Source organism: Triturus cristatus, chromosome 5_2 (genome assembly GCF_964204655.1).
Source record: "Triturus cristatus chromosome 5_2, aTriCri1.1, whole genome shotgun sequence".
In the NCBI taxonomy this organism is placed as follows: Eukaryota; Metazoa; Chordata; class Amphibia; order Caudata; family Salamandridae; genus Triturus; species Triturus cristatus.
Genome location: NC_140588.1, coordinates 874844858 through 874860422, shown reverse-complemented (window position 1 = coordinate 874860422; position 15565 = coordinate 874844858). Strand labels below are relative to the sequence as shown.

Sequence of the window (15565 nt, the reverse complement as noted above, 5' to 3'; positions counted from 1 at the left end):
TCTGACCATAATCAGATATCATATGATCTGGAAAAAAATGAGATTTGAGGGGCTCATAATATTTCCTATTTTAGCTATTGAAGGACCGCAATTATTTCAATCATTCTTCTTTGAACATCTTTGCAGACAAAACTCTGTGCTTACCTTTTATCATTCGCAAGGAATTTTAAAAATGGAAATATGTCACTTTTTGTAACATAGTTATTTTGTAAGATACTCTTTCATATTTACAAAGAGAGGAAAAGGCACTCTGTGCACTTTTTATACTCCATGTAAATACAACCTCATCATGCAGACCACTTTGTGTTGAAAGGGTGTTCTATAAGTGTTGTTGTGCATGATTGCAGTTAATACTCATAGAACAAGACACATGTCTAGATTTATCAGAAATCATAAATCTCGATCTGTGTGTGAATGGTGCACCATTCTAAAATTGGTGTAGGAAAGCACAACAAGGAGAATTGTTTTAATTTCTCCACATTTTTATATCTTCAATGCATGCTGAAATGTTCAGCATACATTGAAGGAGAAAAATGCATTTTCTCATTGTTTTTGTGCAGGAAGGTGTGTCTTCCTGTAGAAAAACAAACAGCACATGACACAGATATCCTTGCACTATGGTGCAAGGGTGCCTTTTTCACCACATGGCTGCAGTTTAAGCAGCCGTGCAGACAGAAGCATAGATTTGCAACATATTTATGTACATATGTTGCATCCCTGTGCTTCGGAAGTACTACAGCACACTGCAGTTAAAGAGGTTACTGTGTGATGCTGCAGCACTTCCTCATAGTTCTGCACTTATACATTCACCATACGCTACTAATGCATTCATTCAGTCAATTACGTACTACACATACATTCTTCTAAACTAACACTAACAAAGAAGTTTAGCTCTTCTTTTAAACCAGGAAAGTTAGTTCTTACAAGAATTTTTTTTTTCTTCTTTCTTCTTTTATAATTTTTGGGGGGTTTTCTGAACAATTTTTAAAATTTTTTGGTTTTTCTGCAAAAAAAACCCCAAAAACTAAACAGGAGAAACCAAACAATTAACTTCAGGGAACAATAAAAATAAAAAATAAACTAGCAAATGTGACTTTCTTGCCGGCGGCAGATCAGATCGATCGACTGCTCACCATAGCACAAAGTCTTATTGCACTTAGTGCAGAGCACTTTAAAAATTGAAATTGAGGACGGATGTCCAAGGTTTGGGCTGATGGATGCACTCTTGATGTGCTCGGCTGCGATGAGGTGGATGGCGCAGGAGTGTTTCTCATCCGTCGGCACTCTTCTCGTGCAAGATTGTTTGGATGAAGGGTCCTCATGTGCTTCATCATACTTGCCGTGCCACACGAGTATTTCTTGTTAGGATCCCCTAGCGACAGGACTCTTTTGCAAATCTTGCACGTGACCAAGGTGGCATTGGTCTTATTCTGCCCCTCGGAAAAAGTAAAAAATGTCCACACCACTGAAGAAAAACGCTCTTTGGGTGGTGCCTCCTCCAAAAATTCATCCTCAGAAGTATGAGGAGATGCAGGTGATGCCCTGAAGCCATTTTTGGTTGAAAAAAGTTAGAGCTAAGTGTAAACTTAGTATAAAAAATCTTCTTCTCTCCAAAAAGATGGTGCTCTAAAGAAGGTCAAAGAAGAATGATTGAAATGGGTGGGGTCTTTCAATAGTTAGAAGAGGAAGTGTAATGAACCAATCAAATCTCTTTTTTTGCAGGTCACATGGGATCCGCGCACCCTGCGCTTACACAGCATGCAACCAGCGCGCATCCGCGAAATTGAATGAAAAAAATTATAGGATTAGATGTGAAAATATATTAGTTTTAAGACTAGTTTAGAGTTTGTCTTCAATTAATATTCACATGAAATACATATTTATATGTTTTTTTAAATGTTAAAAATTTCGCGCGGTCCGCGCACCTACCGTGTCATAGACGCAGATGACACATCGCGAAAGCGCGTAAACGTCGCGTTACATACATTGAATGTGTCGCGTATAGGCTGGTAGTCGCGTACCGGTCGCATTGCAATCGCGCACTAAACACGTACCCAACGCATACCATGCGCGGATGCTATCGTGTAGGGATCGAGAACGGTGCGCTTAGGGTGCGCGGATCCAAAAATATTTAAAAAAAACATATAAAATAAAGTTTTGAACATATAGTTGAAAAAATATGTTTGAAAAACCCATTAAGTTCAAATAATATTTTTTAATTTTTAAAAGAAAAAATGCTCATAAAAAAGTATTTAAAAAAAAACTTAATTAATGAAATTGACACACTGAATTTGAAAAATATACAAATCCAATCAAAATCATTAAAAATGATATCTTCAGAGATAAGTTATAGATAGGAATTAGCATTTAAAAAACCTTTGAAATTCACTGAAAAAACCATAGGTTTCATGCACGTTATAGTTAGGAATTGGCATTTAAAAAACCTTAGAAATTCACTGAAAAAACCATAGGTTTCAGGGGTGTTATAGTTAGCTGGACATTTCCCTCGTACAAAACCCTAGAAATTCCCCTGTTATAGTTAGTTCAGCTAACTATAACTTGCGCCCCCGCAATGCACTGCTGATGACGTCACATATTACATCACTCATGACATGGTCAGTGACATCACTGATGACATCACTGATGACATCTCAAATGACATCACTGATGACATCATTCATGTGATAAATTACTGCATCTTCTCACACCCTAATTTAACCGTTGATACACCAACTCAAAATTTCAGACGTCCATTCTGAAAACCATAGATACTCCAATACCAATAACTACATACCCACTCATTAACTCTTAGGTCTACATACACCTCCACTCACTCACCTGTACAGTCACTCATACTTACAGTCACTCCGTACAAGACTATCATATGCATTTATACACCTACATAGACACTCACACACCACCAATTATCCATAGAGGTACTCTAACACCTAGTCAGTCATGCAAATAATTAATCACACTCCCATTTACTCACCTATGCAGTTATACACACTCAAGTTCACTTACTCATAAAAATAGTACCACATTCTTACGCTCTTATACAATCATTGATACAAGCACACACTCATCCATACAGCCACTCTCACAATCACATACTCTCACATATACCCACTTATATACTCTTACACACATATGTACTGCCTTTCACATATGTATTTACTGACACATGTACAACTGAGATATACATTCAATCCCTAACACACCCATACATACACTCACTCAATCACACAGTTCATCACAGATGCACTCTTAAAACCAGGCACCCATAGAATCACCCAGTCACACATCTATGCACAGAGTCACACACACCCTACCCACACAAACACTCAGGCACCCATACAGATACTCAGACAACCAATCAATAACCCATATAGACACTCATATAGCTATTCACAAAACCATGCAGCCACTTATACACCAACAGACACACACATACAGACCTTCACACAGTTTAGTCACTAGTTTGCAGTAAGATACATTTAATGACTCACTTATAGAGTCAGTTACGCACCTAGAAAATCATCCATTCACACACTTGTACACCCACTCATTCTTCCACAGGCCTTTCACTATAAATATATAAAACATATTTAAACTTTACAGAAACACACAGTCACTGGATGACGTCATCAGTGATGTTATTAGTGATGTCATTTGAGTTGTCATCAGTGATGTCACTGACCATGTCATCAGTGATGTAATATGTGACGTCATCAGCAGTGCATTGCGGGGGCGCAAGTTATAGTTAGCTAAACTAACTCTAACAGGGGAATTTCTAGGGTTTTGTACGAGGGAAATGTCCAGCTAACTATAACACCCCTGAAACCTAAGGTTTTTTCAGTGAATTTCGAAGGTTTTTTAAATGCCAATTCCTAACTATAACGCCCCTGAAACCTTTGGTTTTTTCAGTGAATATATATATATATATATATACATTTCTTTGTAATTTTGTATATATTTATAACATTTTAAAATACATTTAGATTATTAGTTTATTATCTTTTAAAGTAAATATATATATTACATTTTATATATCTATGTTTAATTTTTTTTTAAATTACATTTATTCCTTATATTTGTTCAATTGAACAATAAGGTGCCGATTCCGATCCTGTAAAACCCGGGTACGAATGGTCGTAGGGAGCGAATTCTCCGTCCGACTCGTACCCGGGAAAACAACCTTACAAACCCGCAAGTACGATTCATACAGAAATACCATTTCCGTACGAGTCGTACAAAACACCGACCGGCTAAAAAATACCCACAATTCCGATCCGGGACATCGCGTACGTGACGTCCGGACGGAGTCAGGCAGCGTTCTACGGACCAGCAAGTACGATTCGTGCCTACGTCACTCCGCACGGATCATTTTTACGGCAGCTAAAAACTCCCGGGAAAGTGAGGACGAAGCGAAGAAGGAGCTGCGGGACGCGACGGACAGCCATGGACCCCATTCTACGTGTCATCCCGGCCCTCCTAGCCTACGACCTTGTGCACAGAAACCGACGCAGATGCCGCAGAAGGTCAGCACAACACCCAGGGGGGCAAAGGGGGGGCGAGGGGCAGGAAACATAACCTCCACCAAATTTTTTAAATACCATATACTGTCCTAACATTACCTCCAGGGTCTGGTCACTTCGGGGGCGTGTCCACCAATCCCTGCATACCCATCACCACTACAATGGTGGTACGGCCCGTAACCACGCCCTCAGAGTGTGGGTACGACCCGGACCACCATTAGAGTGGTGATGTAGGGGTACGCGTGGTACGTGCCGTACCCACGCCCTCAGAGCATGGGTACGGCCCGTACCACCATTGGAGTGGCGATGTAGGGGTATGCGTGGTACGCGCGGTACCCACGCCCTCAGAGCGTGGGTACGGCCCGTACCACCATTGTAGTGGTGATGTAGGGGTACGTGCCGTACCCATGCCCTCAGAGCGTGGGTACGGCCCGTACCACCATTGGAGAGGTAAAGTAGGTGTACGCTTGGTACGGGCCGTACCCACGCCCTCAGAGCATGGGTACGGGTCGTACCACCATTGTAGTGGTGATGTAGGGGGACGCGCCGTACCCACGCCCTCAGAGCGTGGGTACGGCCTGTACCACACGTACACCTACTTCACCACTCCAATGGTGGTACGGGCCGTACCCACGCTCTGAGGGCATGGGTACGGCGCGTCCCCCTACATCACCACTACAATGGTGGCATGACCCATACCCACGCTCTGAGGGCGTGGGTACGGCCTGTACCAAGCGTACACCTACTTCACCTCTCCAATGGTGGTACGGGCCGTACCCACGCTCTGAGGGCGTGGGTATGGCGCGTACCCCTACATCACCACTCCAATGGTGGTACGGGCCGTACCCACGCTCTGAGGGCGTGGGTACGGACCGCATCACCCGTACCTCTAGGGCACCAGTACATTAGTGATACAAGGCGTACACACGCCACAAATGTTGGCTTACGGCCTGGTGCAGCATATAACCAGCATATTGGGGTGTGTACATGACCAGGACAGCAGTGTACAGCACCAAGGGTGCGGGTGGGTGGGTGGCTGTCTGCCAAGGAGTCCCGGCAGTAGACATAGACATGTGAGGGGTGGGTGCATATCACTCCGAGCAGTGGACAGAGACATGTGAGGGGTGGGTGCAGAGGACTCCCAGCAGTGGACAGAGACATGAGGGGTGGGGGCAGAGGACTCCCAGCAGTGGACAGACATATGAGGGGTGGGTGCAGAGGACTCCCAGCAGTGGACAGACATATGAAGTGTGGGTGCATTTCACTACCAGCAGTGGACAGACATATGAGGGGTGGATGCATATCACTCCCAGCAGTGGACAGAGACATGTGAGGGGTGGGTGCAGTGGACTCCCAGCAGTGGACAGATATATGAGGGGTGGGTGCAGGGGACTCCCAGCAGTGGACAGACATATGAGGGGTAGGTGCAGAGGACTCCCAGCAGTGGACAGACATATGAAGGGTGGGTGCATATCACTACCAGCAGTGGACAGACATATGAGGGGTGGGTGCATATCACTCCCAGCAGTGGACAGAGACATGCGAGGGGTGGGTGCAGAGGACTCCCAGCAGTGGACAGATATATGAGGGGTGGGTGCAGGGGACTCCCAGCAGTGGACAGAGACATGAGGGGTGGGTGCAGAGGACTCCCAGCAGTGCCCAGATATATGAGAGGTGGGTGCAGGGGACTCCCAGCAATGGACAGACATATGAGGGGTGGGTGCAGGGGACTCCCAGCAGTGGACAGACATATGAGGGGTGGGTGCAGAGGACTCCCAGCAGTGGACAGACATATGAAGGGTAGGTGCATATCACTACCAGCAGTGGACAGACATATGAGGGGTGGGTGCATATCACTCCCAGCAGTGGACAGAGACATGTGAGGGGTGGGTGCAGAGGACTCCCAGCAGTGGACAGATATATGAGGGGTAGGTGCAGGGGACTCCCAGCAGTGGACAGACATATGAAGGGTGGGTGCATATCACTACCAGCAGTGGACAGACATATGAGGGGTGGGTGCATATCACTCCCAGCAGTGGACAGAGACATGTGAGGGGTGGGTGCAGAGGACTCCCAGCAGTGGACAGATATATGAGGGGTGGGTGCAGGGGACTCCCAGCAGTGGACAGAGACATGAGGGGTGGGTGCAGAGGACTCCCAGCAGTGCCCAGATATATGAGAGATGGGTGCAGGGGACTCCCAGCAATGGACAGACATATGAGGGGTGGGTGCAGAGGACTCCCAGCAGTGGACAGACATATGAAGTGTGGGTGCAGGGGACTCCCAGCAGTGGACAGACATATGAGGGGTGGGTGCATATCACTCCCAGCAATGGACAGAGACATGTGAGGGGTGGGTGCAGTGGACTCCCAGCAGTGGACAGAGACATGAGGGGTGGGTGCAGAGGACTCCCAGCAGTGCCCAGATATATGAGGGGTCGGTGCAGGGGACTCCCAGCAGTGGACAGACATATGAGGGGTGGGTGAAGAGGACTCCCAGCAGTGGACAGACATATGAAGTGTTGGTGCTGGGGACTCCCAGCAGTGGACAGACATATGAGGGGTGGGTGCATATCACTCCCAGCAGTGGACAGAGACATGTGAGGGGTGGATGCAGAGGACTCCCAGCAGTGGACAGAGACATGAGGGGTGGGTGCAGAGGACTCCCAGCAGTGCCCAGATATATGAGGGGTGGGTGCAGGGGACTCCCAGCAGTGGACAGACATATGAGGGGTGGGTGCAGAGGACTCCCGGCAGTGGACAGACATATGAAGTGTGGGTGCAGGGGACTCCCAGCAGTGGACAGACATATGAGGGGTGGGTGCAGAGGACTCCCAGCAGTGGACAGAGACATGAGGGCTGGGTGCAGAGGACTCCCAGCAGTGCCCAGATATATGAGAGGTGGGTGCAGGGGACTCCCAGCAGTGGACAGACATATGAGGAGTGGATGCAGACGACTCCAAGCAGTGGACAGACATATGAAGGGTGGGTGCATATCACTCCCAGCAGTGGACAGAGTCATGGGTGTGTGTACATCATGATCAGATGAGCACAACTCCATGGGTGTATGTACGCATCCCCAATGTTCAACTATGTTGATAGTTTCATAACAACACATCACTGACAGCAGTGTCCTACTACCATGAGGATGGATGTCCATCCCCCACTGCATGACACCACACATGTGGGTGTGAGGACAAATGACACATGCATACCCACCCCTGGCGGATGCAGCACAATACACACACAGAGATCATGCCACAAGACTGTATACTCATGTCAATGCCCACTACACTAAGAGAGCCAAAGGGAACACACACTGTCACGCACATCCCAGGACTGATAGGAATGTACAGGTGCTGGGACAGCCACCAAGATGTTGCCTCTCATGGAAGGAATAGGGTGGACTTTCCACAGATACAATGCCTACAATTGTCAGGCAGGTGCTCAAATACCCTGCAGAACAAGAACCAAATGTGTGCTAGGCTGGGATAACACACATGCATAGTGTTGAAAATGCTGATTGTCACCATTAAGGCATGACAACATACTCAATACACAAGTACAGTGACTAGCAAGGATGGCACAGAGGATGCAGCCGGAGACATTGCTGAGCAGGCATGGCCACAGTTGAAGGGATCCGTCACCAACAAAGGAAATTTAGACACAGGTCAGCACTACAAAAGTGCTACTCCCTGCAGGGTAGATGTCAGGTGCCACAGAGGAAGGAACAGTCCTTGGGACAATGTCTCCAAACACAAATAGCAAACACGACCAAATATATATTGCAGAGACATTGTGATGGCAGGCAGATACCATGGTCCACCCCATTAGCATCAGACGACAACTTTATCCTGACACATAACACATTACCACCACCCCAACTCCGGGACCATCAGCACCCACATCAATACCTGAAAGGCAAATGTGTTCAAACGGAAAATAAAATGCTTTATTCAGCAATGAAATAAAAAGTAGTTAACAACACTATTAACAAAGGCACATGGCCATTCCAGATATGAAGTCCTTGGGGGGGACACATGGCCACGCGTCTCCCCTACCTTGCCTGCACATTAGAACCCACAGGTTCCTCGACTGGGGGTGGGCTTCATGTGGGGAAGGACCAGGCACCGCAGGGACAGGAGGTGGAAGGGTAGGTGTGGTGGGTGCAGGGACGGACGCCTCCACCACAGGGGGTGGGGCAGCACCAAAGGTTGAGGTCAGCGCGGCGCTGCACACTGCTGCCAGGTCGTCAAGCGTCTCCCCTTCACCCGAAGACAACACAGCCCCAAAGGAGGGGTGGGTCGGAGTGATGGGGTGCAGCGCTACTGGGGGGGGACAGGGTGGGGGGCTCAACTCCCCTACCCGTGGAGTGCTGTTCCCGTTTGCGGGCTGGAGAGACAGAGGGGCTGAGGCCCAGCACAGCCAAGTAGGCCTCTTTCTCTGGAGGTGTGGTAGGGGAGCCGAGGGGAGTGCCTTTGGAGGGACTGGTTAGTGCGCCATGCGGCCTCGGACTGTGGCTGCGTGTATGCCTGTGTGCCCCAGACTGTCAGGTCCCGCGAAGGCCTCTCAGGATCGGTTTGTTGCTCAATGGGGGCCCCCCTATTGACAACCTTAATTCCGAGTTGCCGTAAAGGCACGGAAGCTTAAGGGGGTTAATCGGGGGGAAGGAAAGGAAGGGAACAGCGGGGAGGGAGATCTGTAAATGAAACACAGGGTTTGTTAGCACTATCGCATATACCTTAAACAATCATATCACCCACTTGTCTCTCATAAACGATTAGGTCTACCTGTAAAGGAAAAGAACCAAATCTAGCTTTGCCAGAAGAAGGGCGAGTAAGGTTTGTCAAAGCCTCTTCAAGGCCAGCTAGATGTAGGGTGCTCAGGGATGCCTCAGTTCTGTATACGCTACTCAAATGGCATGACTGTTGATAAACAAACAACACATAAACCCCCCAGTTCACACAGCAGTTGAATATACCTTTTTATAGGACGCAACACATGTACCAACCAGAAAGGGTGTGCTGGTAGGCATCACTGGGGAAAGAAGGTCTTATGCTGCAGCCTAGCGGCCACTCTATAAACACCCAGCTAGAAGACGAAACAAACACACACACATATCATCGGTACATGGTAGGCATCACGTATAACAGTAGGCGTTGAGCTTTGACATCTGATAAGGCAGAACAAGGTTGGACAATGAAATCCACAGTGTGGTATTATAGTCAAACCACCTGGTAATGTCAATCGTTTCCGTGCGCTCCACGCACTCTAGCAGGGAGGATACGTATTTCCCAAACTGGTCTCACGAATAAGCAGATGGATTAGCAGTTACCAGGTTGAAGAATGCAAGAACGTGTGCACAAAAGGACTCTTGGCGGTGTCACTGACACCCTTACCGCACCCGGGAAACACCACGACAGGATTCTTCACTGCGACGAGGTCAAGGTCAGGCTCCAGGATAATCTGCGAGCGTATCTCCTCGCTCTCCGGGCTAAATGGCTTCCCGGCTCTTGCGCCGCGTCACTTCCTGTGCGCGCGATTCGCCGACACACCGGCTGATGGGAGCTGTAGTTCCGTGGCGATTTCGGTAGTCCCCCATTTGCCCCGCATCTCGCGGAACTGGTTCGCGGCCCGATCCCAACGGGCTGTGTCTTCCTTGAGGGATGTCAAGGGGGCAGAGGTCCGGTGAGTAATCGTGACACAGACCCAGTAGGTGTGCCCTCATCCCCCTGAGTGTGCGTGCCAGGAGGAGTGTGCTTGCTCTTACGTGGTGGTGTGCTGGCTGTGTCTGGTGGGGTGCGTGCTTGTGAATGTCTGTGTGTGCTTGGGACAGGTATGGGAGTGGGAAGTGTGGATGGTGCAGGGGTAGGGGGAGGAGGAAGCGCTGCAGGAGACTCACTGCTGCCGTCAGTGAAGAGTCCATGGACCTCAGCAACATCCGTTGGTCAGACATCGCTGATGACATGCCCTCCATGTACGACACCATCTGCGTCATCATTCGGCTCTGGCCATGGAGGACATTCAGCAGCAATGTCTGTCCAACCTGCAACTGTCGCAGAATGTCCACAGACTCTGCAGTGAGGGCAGTAGGGGGGACAGGGGCAGGGGGTGCGGTGCCTGGCACGAAGGAGACACGGTGTTGCCTAGCACGGACAGAAGGGACCGGAGCAACTGGGAGGGCGGTGATGGGAATGGAGGGGGCGGTGACAGATGTAGTGCTGCTGCCAGGTATTGTAGCAGCCTCCGCCCCCTCGAGGAGTTCAGCATCGGACCCGTCTGCGTCGTAGTCAGTGTAGTCACTAGACAGGTCCTCCGCCTGACTCCCCTCGCCCTCCATGCCACTTGCTCCCACAGACTCCGCAGCAGTGGTGGCAGCGGTGCTGGATCCCTCCTCCACATCCGTGCAGGTGTCTCCCTCGGTGTCCTCCAATGATGCTGTGGGCAAGGTGAAGAGACAGAACATAATCAGTCACCTGTATACAACAGACACATGAGTCACAATTAAAATGTCACAGTGCATATCAGGAAATGCATCATGAGTAACATCTATAATAGTCCGCACATATGTAACCCTGCACTCCCCAGTTGGTTGACCCACCATGACACTTGGAAACAATGGAGATCATGACACAACAGCAAATAACTTGATATCGAATTATACTGAGAAGCTAGTGTCTGGGGACAGTTGAGCACAGCAAGAATATTAATCCATGCCACCTCTTGTTCACTGTGAACAAAACAGTATTTGTGCACCCAAGGCCAAATAACACACCTCAATATTGAAGGTGTCCCCACACTCTGAGACCTGCGAGTACTTAGGAAACCATAGCCAAAAACATTGCAAACCCTTGGGACTCACAACACTTTACACAATGTACATGTTTAGAATGTGTGAATGGGCCACTTTGTGAACAGAAGACACATCTGCCTGCATGACCGAAGTCACACAATGATGTGCACACAAAAATACTTTTACACAGTAATTGTATGAGCTGGCTGCCGATTTCTAAAAAGCCACTGTAAATAATAAATGATGTAGAAGTAAGTACATATCCATGGCACCACGGTGGTCTGGATGACTTGACACTCGTAAGTTCGTATCAGCAACAACCAAGGACTTACACACATGCAAACACACTGTGTGAACATGGATATGTATATTCAGAAGACAACTGGTAATCAAACTGTGCCTTCCAGTGAAATGTGCCTGTGTGTCCACGGAAAGTGTAAAAGTACTTTCTTTTGCACTTCCCTGGGAGACATCTGTCATGCAGGCACAATATTGTCCCTCACAACCAACTAGCAAAAAGAAGCATATTAAAAAGGCAGACATGCTGACAAATGTAGTCAGTGCCAAGGTACTATACTTATTGACTGAACACTTGAATCATGCCACCTGTCACATGGCCATCCGTACCATGATGACACAGTTGGCAACACATCTGACCCACTGCCTGTCATGTGGAGTGGCACACATGTCCAAACACAGGACAATGCATTAGCTAATGGGCCTGCAATGTGTCTGAATAAGGAGCACCTGCACTGAGGAGACACCCTCATGGCAAGCAAGAATGTCCACACAGATGTCAGCACACACAGACCAAACTACATAGCATCTCGACCACACACTGGTGGCAAAAATGGATGAACATGAGCCATGTATTTCCATTTTTGACACATGCTGCAAATCACAAACATTAAACACAGCAAAACCTGACTGGGTCACTGCATGTTGAGTGTCTTTTTTTTTTTTTTTTTTTTAATTTTATTTATAAGTTTTATGAAGTTATACACAGGGCACAACACATTTGAAATGAAATAATATACAAAACAAAACAATACACAGGAAAAGAATATTATTGCAATACATAATATCTTTATAAAATACTCTCACTACTTGAAAACTTCAGTAGGGAGTCAGGTAGGATCCTCTTTCCATTTCTTTAATGAGTCCCAAATTTTTCTTCCTAATATTCTCCCTCTTTTCCCTTTTCTAGCATATATAGCATTCTCTAGATTCTATATTGCCAATAATCGAGCAAACCATTGATGATACGATGGGATATAGGATCTAGCCAGGCTGAAGTTATGCATAGTCTTAATACTGCCATTGCAACAAATAAAAAGTATCCCCCCTTCATGTGTATATCATTATGATTAACCCCAAGGAGAATTATCGATGGAGATAAAATTATTTCTACAGCTAAAACTCTAGATAGAAATTCCTCGATATTCTTTTGGATGGATTGCAAATGGGTACATGTTACAAGCATGTGAGTCAAATCAGCCTCTAAGCTTCCACATCTCGGGCATCTAATTCCCGAGATTCCTCCCCACTGAGCAATTCTCGCCGGAGTGTAATAAAGATGATAAATAGTTTTATAATGTTGCGCCTGTAGGGGTGCCGAACATAAAATACTCTGTCCCAACTCTAAAGACACATGAAAACACTCTTCTATTATATCCAGCTTCCTCCCCCATTTCTGCGCCATTCTATCTTTATCGTCTTGTTTAGCCTTTATCAATTCTGAGTAAAACCTCCGAATCGTGCAGTCTGACCCTGCTTGTACTAAATCCATAATTGGAATCCTAGAAAACCCAGCTGGGCCCCCCCGCTTTGTTTCAACATAGCTTCTTATTTGCAGAAACTTAAAAAAATGTCTCGTCTCAATTCCATAGTTTGACTGTATCTCCGAAAATTGGAGGACCCCTTGTGTGGTCCTGATGTCTCCCAGCATCCTTATCCCCTTTCTTCCCCATTCTCCAAAAACCCAACCTGAAAAAATATCTACTGGGAAAGTAGAGTTCATACTCATTCTAGTGTATGCATTATATTTGCCTAAGCCAAAACTTTTTGAGAATGCTTTCCATATATTATAAGCTGCTAGAATCGTCTTAAATCGTGTCCTTTTAAAGTAACAAAAATCGGTTTGTTTTAAAAATATATTCTCAGCTTCTACCCCCATGACTAAGCCATAAATTGCCAATGTACCCGCCTTATCTTGTCCTTCGACCTCTGCCCCTCCTATCAGACCCAGCATATTTTGTAGGGCCGCTGCCCAATAATATAGTTTTAGATCCGGAAGAGACCAACCTCCCCTATCACGAGGCAGTGCCATAAACCTAAGGGCTCTCCTTGTTTTTCCCTTTGCCCAGATAAATCTATTGATCATATGTTCACATTCCTTAAACCATTTTGTTTCAAATAATAATGGTATTGCCCTAAAAAGATATAAAAACTTCGGTAAAATCAACATCTTTATAATATTAGTGCGCCCCACAAGGGAAAGATGAAGATTCTCAAACCTATCTAGATCCCTTTTTGCCTTAAGAAAAACTGGAGTTGTATTTTTCTCTACCAATGTATCTAAATCAGAAGAAATAGTTACCCCCAAATACACCGCATCCTGCACCACCCGATGATCAGGGCAGTCTACGTACTTGTTCTTAATTATCTGAGTCTTATTGGCATTCATTTTGTAACCCGATATTTGTCCAAATCTGATGGCCTCAATTTCAACCTGCGCTATAGCTTCTATGGGATTAGATGTGATCACTGCCACGTCATCCGCATATGCAAGGACCTTACTATATCCCATGGGCGTGCATACTGGGCGAATCATATCACAGCTCTCTAGTCTTCGGACCAGGGGGTCAATATACATCGCAAATAAAAGTGGAGAGCAAGGGCAGCCCTGCCTGGTACCTCTCTTAATTTGAAAAGACTTAGTTAAACCTGAGTTAATCCGGATCACAGCACTTGGGGCTCTGTATAGCACTTGAATTGCCTTAATATAACCATCTTTGAGCCCTACTCTTCTCAGGATATACCACAAATAATTCCAGGAGACCCGATCAAATGCTTTTTCTGCATCTAATAACATTACGGCCATCGGGTCTCCTGAAACCTCCGTGGCGTCAAAAAGTGTAATAACCTTACGAGTATGGTGAGTCGTACCCCTCCCTGGGATAAATCCATGTTGATTAGTACTCACAAGGGAATCAATTATTTGTGCAAACCTTGTAGCTAATATTTTAGAGAAAATTTTTGCGTTGGTATTCATGAGCGTGATTGGCCTATATGATGTTGGCATGGTGGGAGGTTTTCCTTTCTTCAAAATTACCACTATTTCAGCACCACCCCATGACTCTGGTACAGAGACCCCAGATTGTATCATTATAACGAAGTCTTGTGAAAGAGCATCCCAGAATATCTTATAAAATTCGATTGGAATTTGATCAGGACCTGATGCTTTACCCGAAGGGAGATTCGCTATAGCGTTTTTTATCTCTTGTAGGTCCAATGGATCTTCCAACCCCTCTACTACTTCCTCTTCTATTCGCACCACTTGGATATCTTCCATATATTTCCCCATCTGATCCAGGTCATACCCATGTTGCTCGTCATAGAGGGAGGCATAGAATTTCCTAAATACCTCTCTTATTTCATCTTGACTCGTGCACAAATTACCTTCTGAATCTATAATTTCTCTAACCTCACCTGAAGCGATCCTTTGTCTTGTGCGAATAGCTAATGTTCTCCCAACTGCTTCGCTAAATTCGTGGGCCCTTTCTCTATTAGTAAGATATATCTTAGCTGCCTTATTTGCAATAACCTCTTCAGCATCCATCTTTGCCTTTGTTAGTTTTAAAAGGGCCTGGTCTAGGGGAGTGTTAGAAAGGGTAGACGGACCGGGAGGGTCGGCCGGGGTCAGGAGGAGAGGTCTCCAGGGAGAGCCGTCTCCAGCGATCGTACAGACAAGTAACTTCCCCCCCACAGACAGATACCACACATGGATAAGGTTCAGGGTTCTTTATAAGCACTTCTTAGGGTACGGTTGAATGGTACAAGGAGGTCTGGACTCAGGGGTCCCCTCGATTCAAGTCTCTCAAAGCAGGGAAAGGGGTAGCGGGACAGTCTGTCTACCAGTCAGGTAGTTTGGATGAGATGATGATTAGCTCACAATCCTCGAGCTTAGTTGGTACGGGCCGCGGCAGCGCCAGCAGGTCCCGGTGGAGATGGTC

General features: G+C 46.6%; 1 protein-coding gene across 1 annotated transcript in view; it reads right to left on the bottom strand.

The window, feature by feature from the left end:
- The window catches only part of LOC146829350 (uncharacterized), a 75004-nt gene extending 59833 nt beyond the window's left edge, over window positions 1–15171 (bottom strand). Inside the window, exon 1 of the mRNA XM_085606477.1 lies at window positions 14561–15171. Coding sequence (XP_085462603.1) covers window positions 14561–15171 — 611 coding nt within the window. The remainder of the gene's footprint in view (window positions 1–14560) is intronic.
- Window positions 15172–15565: the final 394 nt, after the last annotated feature.